This window comes from Centroberyx gerrardi, chromosome 18 (assembly GCF_048128805.1).
Source record: "Centroberyx gerrardi isolate f3 chromosome 18, fCenGer3.hap1.cur.20231027, whole genome shotgun sequence".
NCBI lineage: Eukaryota > Metazoa > Chordata > Actinopteri > Beryciformes > Berycidae > Centroberyx > Centroberyx gerrardi.
The window spans coordinates 7,305,492-7,328,431 of record NC_136014.1 but is presented as its reverse complement, the minus strand read 5'-3'; the positions used below and the strand labels follow the sequence as shown (position 1 = coordinate 7,328,431).

At 40.5% G+C, this 22,940-nt stretch overlaps 1 protein-coding gene across 1 annotated transcript; it reads right to left on the bottom strand.

Annotated features, from left to right (window-relative positions):
• Positions 1 to 9,414: 9,414 nt before the first annotated feature.
• On the bottom strand, positions 9,415 to 22,431 carry LOC139917801 (vesicular inhibitory amino acid transporter-like). The gene is made up of 8 exons (XM_078290078.1): positions 22,328 to 22,431; positions 20,915 to 21,806; positions 14,850 to 14,986; positions 13,176 to 13,293; positions 12,239 to 12,441; positions 11,713 to 11,950; positions 11,086 to 11,248; positions 9,415 to 9,722 (listed from the first exon to the last, which is right to left on the bottom strand). The coding sequence occupies exons 1-8, from the start codon at positions 22,429 to 22,431 to the stop codon at positions 9,415 to 9,417; spliced, it is 2,163 nt and encodes a 720-aa protein (XP_078146204.1).
• Between the last annotated feature and the right edge of the window lie 509 nt (positions 22,432 to 22,940).

Here is a 22,940-nt window from a genome sequence, read left to right as displayed (position 1 = left end):
GCATTTACAGTGACGGCCTAGCCAGGAGGCACAACTGAGAATAAGTCACAAAGAGTAAAAATCAATGAAATTTAGGCTTGTGATGAAATTCAAAGCATACAGAGCATACGATATGGGTAGCATGCAACTAGAAAAGCGCACAATGTAGAAGAAGAAAGGGGCTACATGCTTTGGAAATGTAAGGAAGGCAGCAGGTGCAGGAACCAGAAAGTGTTTTGACTAGCCTATTTTTAAAGGATATGGCTGGGATGAAAAGATCAATTTTCAGGGATTTTGGAACTCATTCCAGTCACTGGCAGTGGCGCAGTGGAGTGGGTTACAGCCAAAGGAGGTGCGAGCTTCGGGGGGGAGGAGAGGAGAGGGGAGGAGAGGGAGGATGGTGCTGGAGCTGGTGGAGCTGTGGAGTGGTGAGCTCAGATAAAGGTTTTGCCAAGGATGGATTTGTAGATGAAATTAGTGAGTTGGTCTGATGAATGACACCACACATGGACCTGTAGGACAGGCCGTCACTCATGAATATTTATGAGAATATCAGTAGACCCAAGAGGCTCATTATAATATATGCAGACCAAGTTGATGTGCTCATATATGTGAAATTTACATTATGTAAACAACTACGCATCTTTTTTTTTACTGCTAACTTGAAACCAGCAAGTTTGTTCTGGAACAAAATGACTAAAATGTTGTTTTTGGGGTGAAACAGAGTTTTTCAAGGGGAAACAAATTGAGGAAAGTTGAAGCAGGCAAAAAAAAAAAAAAAGGGAGGACTGGGTGAAAAGATTAAAGGAAGGAGAGGATGTATGCATGTAACATGAACCTTTTTTAAGTTAGCTATTAGCTACGACTCGTGTTAGCTGCCATGCTATCTGAATGCCACCTAACCTAATTTATATAGCTGACTAAACTTACTATTTAGCCATTCATCTAGGTTAAATTAAAAGGCTTTCAGCTTGCTAACACTGATAGGATGTTAGCTAGGATGGCTAAAGCAGACAGAGCTAATGTAGTTCCTGTAGCCACAATCTGTGAGAAAAATAAGTAAATGATCTACTTCCTTGTGACTACTGTCTTCCACAAACACAGTTATTTGATGTCTGCCAGTTTTTCCCAGTTCCAACGTGAATCAGCCTCTTCAGCAAACTTTCCTGATAGAAACCGAAAGAATCAAAAACCTCAACATTTTATAGTCATTTTGCTCCAGTGTAGACTTCAAGTTAGCGGTCAAAAAGATATCTTCATATCTGACGTATTCCCTCCAAATCAGGAAGCGAGTAAGGGGTGGGCAACAGTTCTTATTCCACAATTATGTAAAATGCGTAAGAATAAACTTAATAGTAATAAACTTCAGTTATATGACACTTCACTAAAAACAAAGTTCACAAAGTGCTTAACAGAACAAGGCACAACAACACAAGATTAAAACATGAAAAGCAATTACATAAAAGCAAATCCTTAGTGTCTTGAGAAGTGATTTAACAGATGACACTGACTGCTAGCCATATGGAAATATATATAAGTGCCAAACCATTGAAAAGCCAGAAAGGAAAAAATCTGTTAGTTAGGGTTAGGGTTAGGTACAAACATATGTTTTTAATGACATCAAAGAACTATATGTGGGTGCATATTAACATGGTAGATATGAGGTTATTATCCAGCAGAAACGATGCACTGTATTGTACTTTAAACCAGTAAAGCTTGAGAGGGAGGAGGGCTTGGTTCAGTCTCAATGTGAGAAACTTATCACTCTGAATGCAGCTTTCTTCTGTGGGAGGAGACTGGGTCACACACACACACACACACACACACACACACACACACACACACACATTTGCGCTTACAGGGAAGTTCGCGGTCGCATATGTGCATGGACACATATGCAAACACTCACACACCCACACAGACGGCATGAATACATGGGCACATGCATGGATATAAAAACACATAAATGACATACACACACATGCACACACTCTCAAAATGCAAGCCCTACGCAGCCCCGTGCAATCACACTCCCACACATACACACACACACACACGCGCACGCACACACACACACACACACACACACACACACACAGTGCCTTGGCCAGCCAGATGTGAGAAGGATTAGCTAAGTTGGCAGTCAGCACAGAGCTCCTTATCCACTGGAGCTAATTCACTTTACTACGCTACTTCTCTCTCTCTCTCTCTCTCTCTCTCCCTCCCTCCCTCTCTCTCTCGCTCTCTCTCTCAATCTCTTTCTCCCTGTCTATCTTTGGCTTGATCTCTCTCTTTCGATCTCTCTGTCTTTCTGTCTCTCAATATCTTTCTTTATGTCTGTCTCTCTCCACCCCCCACCTCTCTCTCTCTCTCTCTCTCTCTGGTCCACTCCTCCATCCTCCATCCTCCCTCCTATCCTCCGTTGCTCTCGGCTCCAGGAGCGCTTGATTTGTTTTGTCTTGTAGGTGAAGTTGTCCTGGAAAGCACTCCACGCTTCTGGCTTTGAAAGCGCTGTTCAGATAAAGTTAGATAAAGACGGGGGGCCATTTCTCATGAAGGCTGCTTCAGTGTCGGGGAAATCTGACCAAACGTACCTCAACTACATTGTCAGCATGTTAAGACAAAGATGGATGGACAAATGGAATGTGACCCTTTATTGATTTGAGAGGTCAAAGGTCAGCTACAGAGCAGCACCCTTGGAGCTGGTAGGGATTCAAATGTCTTGCTCAAGGACACTTCAGCAGGGTGCTTAAACCCCGGGTCGTCCGGTTGAAGGACAGCCCCCCTGATTGCCATATGTCATTTGGTAGTCACTTCTATCCGGAGCGGCAAGTGCATACATTGTTTTGCATAATTGGCTCCGGTGGGACCGCACCGAAACAACCTTCCAGCCTGACCCCAGACGACCCGGCAGAGCCCGACCCCCTCGCCACGCTCCGGCTAAACCGGATCCTGCCGAGGTCTGAAAATACTCGGGTAAGCATCGGGCGAATTCCATTCCAGGGGGGTCGTCGCCGAGCCTTGATGCCCAGCGCACATCGCTGGACGCCGGACAGACAATTTTTCAAAGCGGACTTCCCTGCAAAGTGATCACGCTCTCTTCTCTTGTTGAAAATTCAGGCACAGTAGAAGCTGCACCGGTGCAGCGCTGCCCTCCGCAGCACTAATTCGTTAAACCATAAGGCATGGCAAAGGCCCAGCATATATATAGTGTCATTTGTCACCAAAAACTAGAATACCAGTTTGTATCGATTAAATATCTGGGGACAACTGGAGCAATGACCGATAACAATATATTAGGGTTACTGTATGATAAATTATTAGACCTGCAGGTCGCCACACTATCAGTACAGAAGGAACATTGGTCCTGAATCGTCCTCTGCTGATTCTTTATTAGATGTGACCTCCAAATACATTTCTAGCAATTTTTGCTTTCAGTGTTAATTACTTTTGCCATAACAATGATGAAAACTACAAGATCATATTTGGACTCAATAAAGGTAATGTCTGGCCAGTGTCACACATTGCCATATCCAGTTAATACCCATAACCATGAACCTTTTTACAATGCTAAATGTTAAACTGCTTAGTATATTCCTATGATGTTTCATGTTGTTTACAAGATGTGTTGTATATACATGATATTTTCAATTACTAACCATGAGTATGAATTTTCCTTACTGTCTCTGTTCTGCTTGTATTACTCTACTCTACTATGTGTTGCTTTTTATCAATGAATGCTCTTGTTTGTTGTGTGTTTTACCACTGGAAGTGTATGATTACTGTTCCAGATGTAGCAGGCAGAGGCAGAGTTGTGATTGGTCAGGCATCAAAATGCAACGTCCTACTTGAGAAATCCAGTCGCGCAACATCTCTCACTGCCATTTCAAGCCATAGACTGACCCAAAAACTGTGACATTGCTAGAATTTGATTGGGGCTAGACTAGAAATCGGCCCTGATATTGTACAGTGTGAAGTGCTTTACCCTGAAAACCTCAATCCAAATAAATTGAAATTACAATCCATTTGCTAATTGCATTCATTCTCAAATTATTAATAAGTTAATAAATTGGATTCGACTGCCTTTGCATGCCAGAATTTCTTATATACTTGAATTTTTGGAGGAAATCCACCAACTGAATTGATTGAATTGGAAGTGAACCCAGCCCCGCTACAATGTGTGAAGGATGGCTGAGCTGGCACAGAATGTCTGAGTGTGTGTGTGTGTGTGTGTGTGTTTGAGAGAGAGTGTGAGAGAGAGGCCGAGGGATACCTGACAGACTGACATGCTGTGTACGTGACACGTCACTGCATGAAACCTTAACCATGCTGTCTAGACACACACACACACACACACACCTCTTACAATGACGGTTGTTAGAAGATGACAGGTGTGTTGGCTTAAAGACTTTGTCACCCTGCGACACCCAAGCTGTGTGTGTGTGTGTGTGTGTGTGTGTGTGTGTGGGGGGGGGGGGGGGGGGGGGGAGATGGAGTAGGTGTAACATGAGAAGATGGACAGAGTGAGTGAACAAACTAGAGAGACAGAAAGAAAGAAAGAAAGAAAGAAAGAAAGAAAGAAAGAAAGAAAGTAATAAAGAAGAGAACTCAAATTTTCCATATTGCATGTTTGTCTCAGTCTTTTGATGTATGTTTCAGTCATATTTAAGTTATTTTATCAATTTTTTTGTTTTTGTTTAGTTTTAGCCTGTGAAATCTTTATTTTTATTTTTTGTTGCAGTTATAATTTCATCCTCTCAAGTACTACAGTAGACTCTCTAAAACATGATAAAAGTTAACTGAATTTTAACCTATTGTATGTCAGCTCGTCTCCTAATACATTTTCATCCTGTTGTCTTGATGATGATGCGAAATCATTTCAGTCTCACTGTTGTTATTTGCACTAAATGTCATGGCGTCTACTTTTCATCAACACAATCAGTTCCATTCATTTAATCAACTTCCTATTTTGTAGCACGCAAGGTACGACCGGCCTTTTCACAATGACTCTGAATAGATGTGAATAGAGGGTTGCTCTCTCTGTCTCTCAGATTCATTCATTTCAATGGGTGTTTTATCTGCAAGACAAAAGAGATTGCATGAAAGAAAAAGGTGACAAAAGAATTATACTCAGAATCAAATAAGTTCAAAAAAACATCAATATATTATTGTCAAATTAATTGTGATACCTTGGTATAATTATTGTAAACAAATGAGACCATGGTGGAGACGATTGGTCGCTTCTATCTCACACCAGTGGTATTGTTAGTGCTAGTGTTTCTCCAAATTAAAACTACATTTCCCATAAACCCCTTTGCTTGCTGTCACAAAGATGTTCCTTCTTTGGTCAAAGTTTTTTCTCTTTGTCTGAAGAGGATCAACATGTTGGAAGTGATTTTTCCATCGGCCTCTCACTCCTCCCACCATCTGCCATTGTGAGAAACTCTGAAAGCTTTAGCTCTGCTTGCTCTGGAAGAACAGCGCCCTCTTCCTGTTTTGTGCCATAAAGCAATCTGCCATTGTGCCGTAAAGCAACCCACCAGATTTCCAATGAAGTCCAACCCAGTGTCACACAGTGTAAATCTTCTCAGTGATGGTATGGTAATTACACTAATACCTCAAAATGAGTGTGGTGAGAATTTATCGATGTTAAAATGATACATGTAACACCTTTACGTCTACGCAACTTTACTCTTCATTCAGTAAGTGTTACTAATTTTCCCTTAACTTGTGATAACACCTATTAAATATGCTGCTGCTATTTAACCCTGAATTGCTCGCTCCATATTTTGAGGCTTGGGTCGATGATCTAAGGGTATTTTGTGCTTATTTTCTCAATTTAAGTCGCTCCTACTTCTTTATATCGCCTACAGTGTAACAAGAAAGGAGATTTGGTCTCAGTTTCCCCTTTGATGACAAAATGAAACCAGCTTGGTCTCCCCGGGTTACCAGATCTGCCATGTTGTGTTCACTGACTCTGGACATTGTCAGTGACTTCCTCAGTTTCTCTTCTTCTCTCTTTCCGTAACATTTCTCCCTCTCTCCTTTGAACACGATCAAACAAAACTTTATTGAGCTGTAGAGTTTTATCCACACTGTTTCTTTTTTTTTTTTTTACGGTTTTATATGAACAGTTTCCTGCTTGGGAATGATTCATGTTATGTGACTCATGTTTGTGAGGTTACTGTAGTACAGTGGTGTGTGTGTGTGTGTGTGTGTGTGTGTGTGTAGGTAGTGACTTGTGAGAATACAATGTTCCAACAGATGCCGAACGTCCATGATCGCATCAAACCACAAAAGGAATAACAAAACTTTAATTTCTTCTCCCCTCCTCTCCAACTTTCCCTTGTTCACTTGACCTTGTTTTACTCATCTGTGATTCATTTTCTTCTTTTCCACCCATTTCGTGCTCTCCCACTCTTATCTCTCTTTTTCTTCCTCATTTTTCTTCCTCTCTCTCTTTCCCATTTCCATTCAGTCGATGTCTTTTAACAGTGTGAAAAATGAAACCCCGTCCAAGTCTCCTTTTCTTTTCTTTTCTTTTCTTTTCTTTTCTTTTCTTTTCTTTTCTTTTCTTCTCTTGCCTGTTTTGCTCGATGGTACGGTCCGCTTGGTTCAATCCACTCCCACAGGCTGCTATCACATAGACAGATGTCGAACTAAATCCAAAATTACTCCCACAAAGACAAAAGAGTACAAAAGAGTGGAAGCAGACATACACACACACACACACACACACACACACACACACACACGCACTCCCTGCAAACACAGTTTTGGCGCTGAGGTGTTTAAGGTTGTCACTCTTCTCCAGCCTAAAGGAGAAGAAGCCAATTCACAGTTTTTAACATTTATTTCCCCCCGTTTCCCCAGAAGGCTAATTAGCTCTTTTCCCCCAAAACACAGCCAAAATTCACACATTTCTACAACAAAGAGCATTGCATTTTTTTTTTTATACAAGAAATGACGCTGCACGGCAAAAATGTTCATCTTCACATGTGAGTCCAATTTCATTTTTAAACAGTTCTCTTTTCAAAAACAAACGGCAAAAATCAACTTGTATTAAAGATGATCTTGATATATTTGAGTGCAGATTGTGCTTTAGCAACAGATCAGGTAGCATTTATATGAATACAAATAAAGCTATAGTTAGTTTGAAGTCCTACAGCAACACCAAACAGACAGGGACAAAATTTAAACTTGTCATAGTTCCATTTTGTAGCATAGCATTCTTTTATATATGTAACAAAACTGCATGGCATATTTAAACAAAAATCGGACACATCCTTGACATTGTGTTAGCAACTTTGTGACAATCACTTGTTGAAAAAAAACAACCCCTTATTTTGCTCTCCAATGCAATCACAAACACAGAAATGATATTTTCTGTTCATTCTTCCTTTCACAAGCAAGACAACATGGGAAATGAGATTTTAACGTTTTGATGGTTCGCTTAATAGAATGCCACAAACTGACAGGCGAATCCAAAGGTGGCTTAGAGACATATGGCTGACATATTGACTTTCATTTTGTATTGTTGATTCATTTCAACATCACTCACTGTCGCTCGCCGCTATGTAAACCATTTCACCCCGTTACTTCCAGGATTTTACTTTCCCCACATCCCTTAAATATGTCATCTTGGTGTTTTCAATATGCTGATGCGTTGAAAAAAACATAATTACCTTAAGTTCATCATTCAGTATCTCTAAAATATAAAGGATATAGTCTATATGTATTATCATTCTGTCAACCAAGGGATTCCATTACCTAGTGTCCTTTAAAAAAATATTGGAATTTACTTTAATTGTGTGCTATCAACCACTTGGCGAAACTAGATGTCACTTTTTTTTTTCAAATGGTGGATGTTTCATTTTGATGAAATAAATGAAACTACTTCCAACTGTCTCCTGAACTAATTGAATAGAGTGGAAAAACCTAAAAGCATGATATACATGGCCCATTTAAGTCTTATATCGATATGGTAAAGGTCTCCTCATCACTCACAATGTTCAAAAGTAAACTTAAAACTCCTATGTTATCTATCTTCTATGAAAAATTATTCCTAGAATAAAATATACATGATTACCCATGCACTTTCCATCCTTCCATCCTATCCTATCTCATTAATTCACTGCTATTTTGGAACTGTATGTCATGAAAGCTGTATAATTTCTTTATGGCTCAGCTGAAGACCCATAATAAGCTCTATTGGGGTTCACCTCACACAGTCTGACACATTAATCTTTTGTGCTTTGACTAACTCACTGCTATTTTATTTAAATTTCTCACTGTGCAAATAAAATCGAATGTAATCTAAGGGCGTGTTCACACAACTCCACTTTTTTCAAACTGTGACTGCGAATGGAAAGCAGCCGCTCTGGAAAAAAACGCTGCAGCTGGCTGCTTAATAGGCAGAGGGGCTCGCTTGCTAAAATTGAGGAAAGTTCAAAATTCAAGAGGACGCCACATGGTGTCGACCATTTTTTTTTGCACCGACTAATCACAAAGAATTTCATGCTATGTGGGCAGCTGATTGGCTGCTCTGCCCCCATCACCAAAGGTCAGCACAGGCAGTCCTCTCTTCCTAAACTCGCGGTACATGCAACATGCACGCATGTATCTATTGTTCATTTATACAGAGTATCTGTAGGTTTCAGAAAGTCAAATTTAAGACTTTACACTGCTACCTGGAATTGAATGTATAAGACCAATTTAAAAATCAAAATAAAGAAATAAAAAGTTTTTTTGAGTATTTTTGATTGAAGCTAGTGAAAATAAATGGGAAAAAAGGACAATAGCACATTTATTGTTAAGGGGCATGAAGTGCAATTGTGTTTAGTCAAGTAGATTCAATGAAAAAAACATGTTTTGCATATTGTACAACTATTCATTCAACTAATCTGTATTCATGTAAGAGTGGGCATGCAGCACAAAGAAACCTGTCATTGCATTGCAAAAAACTTTTTGATACTGTTTAAGGCATTACATCGAGCTATTTTCAGACTTTTTCAGACTTTGTAAGGAGCCACGGATCCCCTGTATTAAACAAAACACCACACTTCATCACCAGCTGAACAGAGCAGACAATAGAGAAACAAAGTGTGCATTGTGTGTGCTTTTTCATATTATCAGTCCAAAATGTGGTTGAAGACTTATGTGAACATGCTCTAATATAGTATTCTAATACAGAAAGGACAGCAAGCTGACCAGTCCATCCATCCATCTATCCATCCATCCATTCATCCATCCATCCATTTTTTTAATTTAAATTTTTTTTTTTTTTCTATCATTCATTGTGGTAGTTTCACATCACTGCTTTTGGGTTTTATTGTATGTAAAGCACTTTGTAAACATTGTTTTTAGAAAAGTGCTATACAAATAAAGTTATTATTATTATTATTATTATTATTATTATTATTATTATTATCCCTCCTACAGCCCCTCCACCAGTCTTTTCAGTGAACAAATCACTCCAGCTACACTACAGATGCCCCCTAGACTCAGTATGCCCACATCTATAACTCGCTCCCTCACACTGAGTCGGCCCCACTGCAGTCTGAGGTGAAACAGACATGGCAGGATGAGCGTCATGGCCGCCCCGGTCACGCTGCCCGTCAAACCCATCAACAGGGAGAACCTGGGCACCAGCAGGGCCAGTAGATATGATGTCATCAGCAAGGCGCCGCGGACCAGCAGGGCGGGACGAGATACACCTCTGGAGTAGGACGAAGCAGCAGCATCTGGAGATAGATTGAAGCAGAGTGGTTGAAGGCATACACACACTTTCAGGTGGATAAGCTCTTTCATCAACCTATTGAAGATTGGTGGCAGTTTCAGACTTGTCTTTCCTGTATTTCTTCAGCTGTGCTGTACTTGGTTTAACTCTTAGGGCTTAGTGAACAGTACAAGCTTGCTTTACATTGTCTCCAAAGCACACTAAATACTTAAGATACTGAACACACAGGTGAAACTGCTACCTATCTTCTCTTCACACAACCCACACCTTATTTGCCAAAAAGTTGGTGCATTTCTGTGGAAGAAAATGTAACATGCATGTAACAACTTAACTGGTCTCCCTCGGGGAATGCACTGTTTCATGATGAATGGTTACCTCACTGTAACCTTTGGGCCATAACTTACTAGGCCAGAGGTCTCTGGTCACAAGTGGCTCCTGGATGTCCCAGACTATCTGTAGATTCTCTAAACTAAGACATAACATATGATGCTGTAACCCTTTTCTGTGACCTGTTCCCATGTCAGCACATTCTGTGCGTCCTTGGAAGACACATAAAGACCAGCTCAAATCTATTCTCCTTTGAAGAAGTGTATGTAGCCTATGTGCTGTGTGCATCTCTTCCTCTCATGAGGCTCCTTTTAATAAATATATACTCAAGTAAGACGAACCTCTGACTCCAGAACTTTTTCCTCAACAATTTCCTTAGCGACCTTGTAACACTTAATCTTTCATTCTATTGTTTCAAAGATAATTTAGGTAGATAGCAAGGGTTCCCACTGTCACCTTTTTTTTTCTAAGAGAAAATTGACTAAGAGAATTTTCCTTTTTTCCAGCAACTCCCTGCTTCATATTCATACAGTTACACACATTCACCTGGGAGCTGCCCAGTACAATCACAGTCTTCACTGTTAACCAATAAGCAGCTCCACTGGAGCAAGTGCCTTGCTCAAGGGTACTTCATCAGTATGAGGGAAGGGAGTGTGTTACTGATTCTCCACCCGTATTTTCATAGCCAGTCCAGGGGTTTGAACAGGTGATCCTCCGGTCACAGGCCCACTTCTCTAACCTCAAGGCTACTGCCGTTCCAAAGAGTATTTAAACATTTATAAAGGAAATGATAACTTCATAGAATCATGTGTTATCTACATATTGGTGAAAAAGGGAGATCAATCACACCTCTGATATTAAATTCTTTAGCATCACCACAAACCAAATCTAGGCTCGTTTCACATTGGACATCCGTGGGTGGATCCACTGGTTCCACAATAGGTGGCCTTGCTTTGGAGAAAACTGCTTTGTGAACAGAGGACGATACTTTGAGAGGACAGTGCCAGTGGTTTTGAATATAAAATTGATCTATCAGTCACCTCTGAGCAGACAGGTTTGTAGGATTTCAGCCGCAGAGTAGAAAGGCAGAGGGTAGGACAGCAGGGCTTTAGCCAGCAGACACAGATTGACTAAAGGTCGAAGGTCGGAGGACAGGTTGTCTGTGATGACCTCACTGGTCTCCACCCCCCAGGTCAACACAGCCTAATGGAGGAGGAAAACAATCAATAAAAACAATTTGCCTGTCCATTCATCCATCCATCCATCCATCCAGGTATTGAACCAAATCTAAAGACCTTTTTTTGTATTTTTGTCAGCATTTCATGACATTTGCTGACACTGTTTGGCTGTCTCTGTTGTCAACAAATTATAAAATGGCGAAAATTATGAACTATAGAAATTGTCAGTGTTAATTCTGAGGGTGTAAAAATCAACACTATGCCAGTTTAGTGTACATTAAGTCTTAGGTCCCTATCACAGTTAATTCTACACAACTTGTCAACCCCAAATATTGTCACTTATTACCACTTACTACCGCTATAAAATATGCTGTTTATAAACTACAGAGTTAATGTCTGCCATACAGTCCATCTAACTATTCATTCAATGAATTCTAACCTACAGAAGCTATACAATCTTTACACTCTCCAGAACCAGATGCTGCTAACCAGTAAGGAGAAGGTTGTTTTCATGATGCAGGCAGCAGCATGGGTCCATCCCAACATGGAGCTGAACTGCCCTCTGTCCTCCATACTGCCCTCTAGAGGAGGGAGGAAGATCTGAGAGGTGTAGGAGAAGATGATGACACCCACAGAGACCAGGAAGTCCTCAGGCTCCACGGACAGAGACAGACAGGACCAGGACCAGCTGCTGGCTCGACTCACACAGTACAGGATCACCAGCAGGCTAGCAGACAATCAGAGAAGAAAGTATTTTAGGAAGCTCTCAGATTGACATAAAGCACTTAATAAAATAAGAGGTAAAAAAAAACAAAAAAAAAACAAATCCTTACGAAAATGGAGAGATAGAAATGAAGAAAAAAATAAATGGAAGAAAACATAATAAAGCAAAATAGAACAATAAAATAATAGAATAATGGAATAATACAGTCAAATTAAATCTTGAACACATCCCACATATACATCATAATACTAATACATTTAACTAGTTTTACTTTTTAATGTATTCATATACCTGATCAGTATATGAGCCAGGGAGCAGAGCAGGCTGAGGGTGGAGACTGGTCTGAGATCAGTCAGCAGCAGGCAGGGCAGCAGAAACATCAGAGAGACCAGCGAGCACACTGATCTAGGAACAGCCATCCCTGATAGACTATCAGACAACAGACTGGTGGAGACGACTAGATAGAGAGTACAGGTCATCACCAACTCAATGACCTGGGAACAGACACAGAAACCTCACACAGTTACACTGTGGGAAATACAATGGAATAACAGTATATAAGATTAGATTTGATTTAGATTCAGTGGTCTCCGTAGAGAAATTTGTCTTGGACCATGAAAAAGTTGCAGTCATGCCATTCCATTCCACTGCAAACTACATTAAACAACACATTAACACACACACAAGCACATATATCATGTATCCACAGCAATTGCATTGCATATCAGTCATCTAAAAATAATACACACACATCAATGTAAAGTTCATATAAATCATGTACATGATGAAAAAAAATAATATAACAAAAATAATATAGCAATATAGCAATAATAACATGTTTACTTAGAAATATACACTGTAAAAAAAAAACATCCATCTTAACAAGTTATTTAGTCCACAATTGAGTCTCAAAATCTTCTTTTTCTGAAGTGAAAAATTTGTCAGTGGGAAGAGATAATTTCACTTGTTTCTAATGCAAATCAACTGCAGTTTTCTTGAATCAAGTGACATTATCTTGATACTAATCTGCATGCAATCTGCATTATTTCTAGGTATTGTCACTTGTTTCAAGAAAATTGTCAAAACAGGTGAAATAGCATTGGAAACAAGTGAAATTGTTCATTTGTTGATGATGCAATTCTAGACTAAATGACTTGTGAAGATGGACATTTGTTTGCAGTGTGTGTGTGTGTGTGTGTGTGTGTGTGTGTGTGTGTGTGTGTCTTACCTGAGCTACATTAACCATCCACCCCCCCAGTCCAGCCCAGTGGGGCCACAGTCCCTTGCAGCAGGCCTCTGCTACGTCCTGGTAGCTGTGTCGGACTCGCACCCAGCCAGACCCTCCACTGAAAGACACACACACCATAATACCATAATGCAGTATTTCAAATACAAGTTCCCATTCTAATCAATAGTTACCACTGTTATCAATATCTACTGTATGTTTCCTTCCAACTGTCAAGCAAATTTTAAATGAAATTTTGAAATATCACAAAAAATGGAATGTGGTAAATAATATTAGGTATGTTTTCATCAGCTGATGAACAGTTGAACAATAAATAAGAAAACTGGAAAGAGTCAAGGATTGATCAGTATTGGGCAAGTTATTATTGCTGTTAAATGTCAGCTTATGTTTCCCATATTTCATGATATCTGAAGACTGAAACAGAAATACACTTGGCATATTATCCTAATGCACCAACTAATGCTCATACAATTATAACAGGTGTTGTATTCATGGGCCTTTGGCCACACCATGTCAGAATGTCCAAATCCAATTCTGAACTGTTGTGCAATGACACTGAACCATTTGTCAGGCCAATCATGCCAATCCTACATCAATATTTGTCTGACAAGTCTGTTTCCATCACTTTTGATCCCATGATTTCTTTATGAACATAAATGTTTCCTGCCTCAAACAGCCATAATCTTCTATCAAAATTGGCTGTCTCCATTCAGCCTTTCAGATTTGCTACTTCAAAGTCTGCATAAAAACACTTGGATGGAAACCCAGGTAATTAAGCTATGGCGATCTACATTTTAAGCCTGTTTTCTTACTTCTTACTTCATTTAAATGTTATTCCTATTACAAATTCCATAAAAACTAACTTGTTATATTATTTTTGTGCTACCCAAATCAAAAACCTACAATGAATGATGATAAATATTACTGAACTGAAATGAATTGAATTTAACGCATGGAATAGATCAGAATAGAATAGAATAGAATTGAATTGAATTGAATTGGGTTGAACAGTGAAGAGTGAACACAAGAGTAAACACTAGAGAACAGAAGAGAATGGAACATAACACGTCCTCATTTGTTGTCGCTGTGGCAGTAGTGTTATTACTGCAAAAGCTCACCACTGCTCAGTGAATAGAGAGAAAACTTTTGTGTTGTTGGACCTACTCAATGTGAAGGCCTCTGGGTTGCTTTACAGTATATTGTGTTTTATATTGTCCTTTCCTCTCACAATACAATATGTGTGTGTCCGTGTATTCTGTTTGTGCCACAATGGAGTTTATATTCCCTTAAACAGAACAGAACAGAAGGAGTGGACATATGTGTGCTTTAGTAATATTCTTTGCTTGAGTAATAATCTGTGGCTTTTTTATATAAATAAAGGTCTGTTTTGCTGCTCTCTGTCGCTGATTGATAACCCATAAACCCAATACCGATTTAAGAGAGAAACTCAAACTCAAACTTAAGAAACTCAAAGTTTGAAGTTTGAGTTTCTAAAAGAAACTCAAAAAGAAACTCAAACTGCATCAACAGAAAATCCAAAGAAAAAGACGTCACAGTACTGGACATACTGTTTAATTGACAGGTGATCTCTGGGCAGTGCAGTGACTCATTACACCCAATAGAATAGAATAGAGTAGAGCAGAATAGAAACTATACCTGTGTTCCTCTTCATATAGACAAGCCACCAGAATCCTCCCAGTGTGGTTACAGACCCAGGCTGACAGAACCAGCAGAACCAGACCCAGATAACCTGACTGGACCAGAGCATAGGGCAAACCCAACACAAAGATACCCTGGAAGGATGGATGGAGAGAGGGAGACAGAGAGAGAGAGAGAGAGAGAGACAGAGAGAGAAACAGAAACCATTTGCAACACATTTGTAAATGAAACACAGCAAAGCCACTGCACTACAGAGGCCTACTGAGGACAAACCTAGCAAAGCACTGTGCATAAAGGGGTGAAAACAGCAACACAGCTTGGTTATAAGGTCTGATATTGTTTATTGCAGGTTTAAGTGAAGCAATCTTATTACACTGGAGGATAGCTTCACTTGTTTAAAGACCTACTGCAACCATGACTTGCTTAAGAAAAAATCATCGAATGAATAAATTATACTTTACTTGTTTGGAGTGACGGGGAGAGGAGGAGGAAGAGGGGAGAGGAAAGGAAGAGGATGGGAAAAGAAAAAGATCGGAGAGGACTGCATGAGGAGAAGAAGAGCAGAGAGTTCTGGCCTTATGCCTAGAGAGTTCGAAGGATACAGGAGAGCAGGAGGAGGAGGAGGAGGAGGAGGAGGAGAAGAGAGGAGAGGAGAGGTTTGGCCCATCACCAAGAGAAAATGCTGGAGACTGCCAGAGAGAGGAGAAGGGAGGAGAGGGAATAGAGGAGGAGGAGGAGGAGGAAAGAGAGCCGTGACCTCATGCCTAGAGAGCTGGAGGTTGCGGGAGGAAGAGGAGGAGAAGGAGGAGGAGGAGGAGGAGGAGGGGGAGATCACAGGAGACAACAAGCTACTTTGATGGAGCTGCTGGGTTTTTAATGTTTGAACATGGAGATACGCAGACTGAGAGAGCTATGGAAGCACATCAGTAGACTGTAGACACACACACACACACACACACACACATATACTGCGGCTACATGCACAGACATGCACACATTCTCTCCCTTTCAAGTCACGATTTTGTAACTGGTGTCTGTTATGCATGTGCGTATGCTGATAGACCTTTGATGTTAAAATGGAGCTGCTCGGGATGAAAGAAGTTTGAGAGAAATGTGACGCCCAAGTATCTGATTTCATCTCCCCCTCTCTCTCTCTCTGTACTTCTCCTTCTCTCTGTGTATTCGCCAGCTAATTCCTCATTGGCTACAACCTGGATCCGCGTCCAATCACGAAGAGGTACGATATGGGAATTGTAACCCTGATTGGATGGAGAAGAAGGGGAAGATGGTGATGAGTTTTCTATTTTTTTTTTAGTTCCACCCCGTCACACACTGACACACAGACACCTTTTTAATCTATATTTATTCAGGGGATGTTGACAGAGCGCCACATGCTCTTTTTCAGCAACGCTTTACACTAATACAGTAACACACTGATACGCACTGAGCAGCTTCAGCGGAGCAGGAACGGGGAACGTGATTTGCTCAAGGGCACTTCGGAAGGCAGAGCGTCACTTATTTGCTTCTCCTGTCTAGAGTTGCCCTTTTCCAACCATAAAGCTACTGCAGCCTGGTCTCATGAAATGTTGTGAAATGAGCACCATGTCTTCAACTGTACTTCTACTTCTACTGTGCATGAAAAGTGAGAGAAACATGACTATAAACAGGTAGTAGTCTGACGTTGAAATGGTGCAGTTCGACCTGGGTTCAATTCCCAACTCATGCTAATGAATTTTCTACTGTGAGGGAAGTTGTATTTTTTTTTGGGGGGGGTACGTTTTTCTTATATAATCATGACAAAAATCTTACCCTAACTTTAACTAAGTTGTTTTGCTAAGTCTAAACTTAACAGTTAGCTGACGTTTTCACTTGAACAGGTGAAAAATTTTGGGTCCAATTCCTGCTATTGTCACATGATCCTGTCATGCTGGAGGAACAATCTTCACATTATTCGTGTTCAGTGTTAGCTACTACTTCCTATGATGCTGATCACGATTGGAGCTACTGAAGATGATGATGATGATGCTGAATTCTTATTATATGTATAACAATGACTATGGTGAGGATGATGATTCTGGTAAGGATGATGGTGATGAACATGATGATGACGATGTTCATGATGATGATGGTGATGATGACAGGGTGATCTATCAATCAATGGGTGGAAGATGGCACTGAAACTGCCAGGGTTAGGGGTTTGATTCCCATTGGGGGAAACCATTTAAAAAAATATTTGCACTCATGGTACTGTAAGGTGCTTTGGCCAAATTTATATGATGATGATGATAATGTTGGCAGTAAGAAGTAAGAAGATGAAGATGATGATATTGCGAAACCTCCACAAGTATAAAACCTTATGCCTGTATTGTGCTATTATACTTTTTCAATTACATCAAAGTGAATGCTTAGTTAAGATCTTGCTAAAAAGATGCTATGGAGCAACGGCAACCATGATAAATTTCCTCTTAACTATTTCAACCTTTACAATGCAGAAGAGAGCTGTATTGTGGTAACATTATTATGATTATGATTATTATTATTAGCATTTACCACAATACAGGTTAATTAAGGGATAATGTACCTCAAGCTGCTCATTAAACCCCAGAATAAGCCCCAGCAGAGTGATTCAAGACCCTGATGCGGAGTAGAGGTAAAATTATCATTGTTATTATTTACCACGGTACAGTTTATAGTTTCATATATTCAGATACGGAGGGAAAATGTCAAATATCTTAATATTCGAAACTAACTTCCAACATTATTATCCTCTTCAGTTAAGCCAAAGAGAAAACATTTGACTGAAGAAGCAACATCTACTCTCTATGTCATGAGATTCAAGTAAATACTGAAATATATGATCTTTGTCAAGTAAAATCCCATTCGTTGGAGTAGACATTCTGCATTAGGATAACAATAATTTACAGCTGTTGTTTCACAATGTTGTTGCTCCTCATATAACTTCCTCTTATATTTCTTATTGTGTTTTGCTGTCTGGTTACTGGCTGCCTTCCTTACAAAGGTGATCCAGTTTTCACATTTTTCTAAAGTCCCTAAAGGAAGACTTTGAAAACCACAGTCTTGAGTCTCTCAAATTTACCAGGTACCATGCCTTTAAGAAAATGCATGCTGGGAAAAAATGGAGGGAAGTTTGAAGAAGTCTTTTGGAGCGTTTACAAGATAACAAAACTAGAAATACTGTAAAATCAAACTCTTGTCTGTGGAACATTATGTTTGATTAAAAGGATATTTGATGTTCTGATGATACTTGAGTGAAATTATTTGTTGAAATAGACTTTCTAGAGCTGACATGATATTTTCCTCTATAATTCATTTCTGTTTTGGAGGTTGAATTTTGCATATAGGTTGGCTGAATATACTTGTTTTGAATGATTTGCAGTGTTTAAGGACTTGAGGAGTGCACTTTTTGTATTTTCATCAACTATGGTGATTTTTGTGTGTGCATAGACTTCTGAATTTATTGGCTATCATTTGGGTTTATCAAGCAAAATGTACTGGTTTTAGGCTACTAACCAACTGGCCTACAGTGTTTTATTCAGCCTAGCTTTTCTGCGGGGTCTTGGGAAGAGTTTGGCAGCATGATGTAAATAACTTTTGACAGCAATCCTTCCCAAATAAAATGGGGCTAATTTCCATCTTCCTATGTCTTGTGTTTAGTCCCTGCAGGTTTGATTTGAAAATCACTCGTAGGAGAACTTGGATCTTGAATTTCCAACCTAGTTTAAGATAAAAATCCACTCAAAAACAGGTTTGATATAGACAGCTCAATTAATATCGGTTAACAACAACAAAAAAAAGTCTCTCCCAGAACTAGAAACAAAAGATCCAAGTCTCTAATCTGTGATGAAGAGGCACGAACTGGAGCTGCCTCATTAACATCCATTCAAAATTGGTTGTTAATGAGGCAGCTCCAGTTTCAAGCTGATTTTCATAATATTCCCAAGTCAGGGGCATTGGGAGCTGGCTAGTGGTTTTTGCATTTTTGGCAGCGAATTTGCTCTCTAATAAAAAGTGTATTAAGCTGGCAGACAGACACACATACTGGCATCAATAAACCACCGCAGCGGAAAATGCATATTTCCATTCTAGCCTTGGTCGGAGATAATACCGCTGTTCTGCATCTTTTTCTATTATTAAGATACTTGGTAGCCTTTTAAGTGTTTCTGACAAGTGGATCCGTCATTCTTTAGACATGTTTTTATGCATCTTATTGAAATACATGGTAGTTGCTGTGTGCTCATCCATCACTGCCAGAGATTTCAGGGCAATTGTAGATCTTAAACACTTCCAGCACCAAGTAAATCATCCCAAGACTATACTAATGTCTTAGGTGTGGATTACTGAGTTGCTGTAATCCATTGCATGAGGTTACTGATTACAATGTGAAGCAGGTAATGAGTAATCTGTAACATATTACAGAAAGAGGGAGGCTGGTATTGTTTTTGGCAGAGCTGAGAACAAGCTGGCATCCAGAAAGATAGACTGACTGACATTAATAAAGTAGGATTGCCTATGGGCATGATGACTGGTAGACTATTCAAATAGACTATTCAAACTGGAAGAAATGCTCCGCTTCACTTGATATTCCACAGGTTTTTGGAGGCAGACTAATGGATGAAGTTACAGTTTACTGGTTTATAATAGGTAGGCTAATCAGTAATCTGGAATATATCACAGCCTGGAAGTAATAATTCCCCGCTGAACCATGGGAGGGAAGCCGGTGTTTTTCTGGCAGGGAGCTCGGTCTCTAATGAAAACTGGGAGAAAAAAAAAATCCTGGCACACAAATAGACAGACTAGCATCAATAAAACAAGCACCGAAAATACTTGTTTATCTACTAACAACTGTGTGTTAGGATACACATTTATCTCCTGACAACAATGCTAACGGTGATTAGAAATCAGCTTGTTTACAGCAATCTGACACACAAGCTTCTGATAGAAATTCACCTGTCCTGGTAATTCCCGGTAAACGTGCTTGTGTGTGTGTGTGTGTGTCTGTCTGTGTCTGTCTCCATTTCTAGGTGTGCATATGTGTGTGTGTGTGTGCTGTAATGACGCCCTAATGTCATAATGTATTCTCCATGGACGCAGTGACACAGTTCCATTACAGCACAGTTATTCAGTGAAAGAACACATTTACATGAGGGCAGCGTTTGAATACGGCCCAGCATTTACAGCATAATAAACTATTAGCATTACTGCCACGAGGACATACTGTGACTGGGAGCGTTTCTTTTCTTCTTTTTTTTTAAAGCGATTTTATTCATGCTTTATTTGATTATGAACACTGGAGAGGGCCTGACAAAGAGCCACAAAGCATTGTTTAGTAATATTAAAACACTGTGGGAGCCGATTAAATAGTGTGCGTGCTTAATCTGTTCCCAATGTACTCTTACTGTAGCTCGCCGCCTAGAGAATAGACTTTGTGCTTATGCGTTTGTTTTGCGAGTAGAGAGAGACAGAAAATTAGGGAGGCGGGGGGTGGGGGGGGGGGATGTAACACGGGTTCAGAGCCGGACTTGAACCCACGACAAAACATTGACATCGCAACGCTGTTTCACAACACGAATAATCTGTTTCTGACATTAAAGCTGCACTAGGCAACTTCACACGTTGGCGGCCCCACATGGCAGTGAGAGGTAACTGTTTGAATTTTGAGGATTTCAATACCCAGAAATCATGTAATGTGACATCGGCATTCTAATGTCTTCTTCCTAGTGTCTGTTGGAGGTGGAGGCGGTGAAGAGGTTCAGTCATCGTTGTTGAGTCCAGCTTTCTCTGGACGGAGCGATTGCTTGCTGCTGTTTAGGAGACACTTTTGGATTTGACTCTTAAGTTTTGATTCATCACTTCAGCCAATAGGGCGAATCTACGGTGTTTCAATTAGTGTGAATGGGAAGCCCTTCTCTGTTGCAGCCCCACTTTGTGACCAAAGCTTATAAGACGTATGGATTTTTACATGGAAATCTTGCCTAGTGCAGCTTTAACATTGAGTAGCTCTATCTCTCTCTCTCTGTTATGAAGTAGATGTATATGTGTACCTGTATAGCGTTGGTGACGTTCCAGCCGGCCTCCCAGGCGGTGATGGTGGGAGTGGGATTCAAACTGGGGCTCTGGATTCCTTCGTCAGCCAAACCCAGCCTGGCTCCCTCTTCTTCCAGGCTGGTGGAGTAGTGAGAAGATCCCTCCACTCCTTCCTGTCTGTCTGCTTTCTCTCCTCCATCTCCTCCCTCCTTGCTCCCTTGGCTATGCAAGGGCTCCAGAAAGCTTCCGCCCAGCCCAACAAGTCTCTGGTTCTGTACGTTCCCTCCACACTGTCCCTCCAGCCTGTAGGATCTTCCCTTGTTAGTCTGGCTCTGGTTGAAGCTCGGTTTCTCCTCACCGTAGGTTACATTGCTTCCCGTCTTGGCAGCTTGGTTTTCGGTGGACCTCAGTCTCCCTTCTCCATAGGTTCTGCTGTTGTTGGACCCAAGAGAGTTCTGCGTATAGACAGCCGAAGTTCTGGGTCCCGTGGAGGTTATGGTGGCTCTGGTTTCTTTAAAACCTGGTTTCTCCTGGCAAAAGGTGCTGGCGGATCCCATCAGTTTAGGAGCTGGTGTGTCCTTGGTGCTGTTCAGATCATCTCGCTGCGTCAGAGCCAGGCTGTCTTCTCCAGATGATGATCTGGGTTCATTAGGACTTGATTTCTCCTTGGTTCTGGTGTCATTACTAGGTGGTCTGCTGTCCTCAGGGTGAGATCTGTTCAGCTCTTCCCTCTGGATCCGAACCAGACTGTTTTCTCCAGAGGAGGTTCCGGTGGTTCTGGTTTCGTCACAACTTGGCCCCCTCTTGGTTGCGGGGTTGTTCAGAGGCAATCTGTTGTCCTCACTGTAGGTTCGGTTCAGCTCGTCTCTCTGGGTCAGAACCAGCATCTCTTCATCCTCCTGGAATAACCTGCCCATCAAAAACAGGTTTTAAAAATAGCTTTAAGGCTTCAGTGAACAGTAATTGAGCGACACCAGCCTAGACTCTAACTGTATCTAGAGTTCATGTTTGTTGCACTCTCACCCACTTTACCAAGGAGCACTTTGAAGGCAGCATCTTTGAACTCCACTATGTAAAGTAAGTTCCACAAGTATTTGGACAGTGACACAATGATTAATTGTTTAGCCCATATTACTATTACTTTTGATGTGAAATGTATAAAATATGTATTTGTTATATTTGTAATTAATTATATAAATAAATTCTGAGTATATCCTCTGTAAGTCTATATGTCACTGTACTTTGGCAAAATACACAGCAAAGAGCATGTATGTATTTCAATCTGCACATTTAAGTAGAAATGCTACTACTACTACTACTACTACTCATGGTGATAATAAAGTAGGAACTACATGTACTAATACATATTAAATGAATAATACCTATATACACTAACTATATATACTAATAAATCCCATTATGTGACTGACCTCGTTGTCCAGTCCAGGCGCAGCCTCGATGCAGCCCAGCCCCACAGAGAGCCAGCAGAGCTCCAGAGCTGCCCAGAGCTCCGAGCCCAGTGAAGAGAGCCCATCTTCAGCCTCACCGTCTGCCAGGTCAGCCTCTCTGCCTCTGGAGGTCTAAGGGTCTGTGGGAGCTGGACTGACACTGGACACACACACACACACACACACACACACACACACACACATATGCAAATGCTTACCCAAACACACATAACTAAATACACACTTAAACAAGTACTGATACATAACTACACACACACACAGATTGGTGAAGTGATTGACAAGTTGGTGAGGTGTAACATTATAATGTGCCAGTGCTTTTAACACTCTGATGGAGTAAACAGATATAATGGCCTGCACAGTAATAAAACTCAGGCATGGTCAGTTAAATTCAGGGATGTAATGCGGGCTAAATCCACTTCAAATCTGTCCAGAACCATAGTTTAAGAAGTGCTACTCTACAGTAAATGTATTTTATATCTACTGGTGGAAGCCCAGTCCAGGATAAAGCTTGTAAAGTGAGACATTGTGTGTCACTTTAAGGGTCCAAGCAACATTTTGAGGCAGCAGTGATGGA

Coding starts and splice junctions, on each gene's coding strand:
- LOC139917801 (XM_078290078.1), bottom strand. CDS start 22,431: ATGGGCTCTCTTCACTGGGCTCGGAGCTCTGGGCAGCTCTGGAGCTCT. Junction 21,807..22,327: donor CGCCTGGACTGGACAACGAG/GTCAGTCACATA, acceptor TTTGATGGGCAG/GTTATTCCAGGAGGATGAAG. Junction 14,987..20,914: donor ACGTCACCAACGCTATACAG/GTACACATATAC, acceptor CCATCCTTCCAG/GGTATCTTTGTGTTGGGTTT.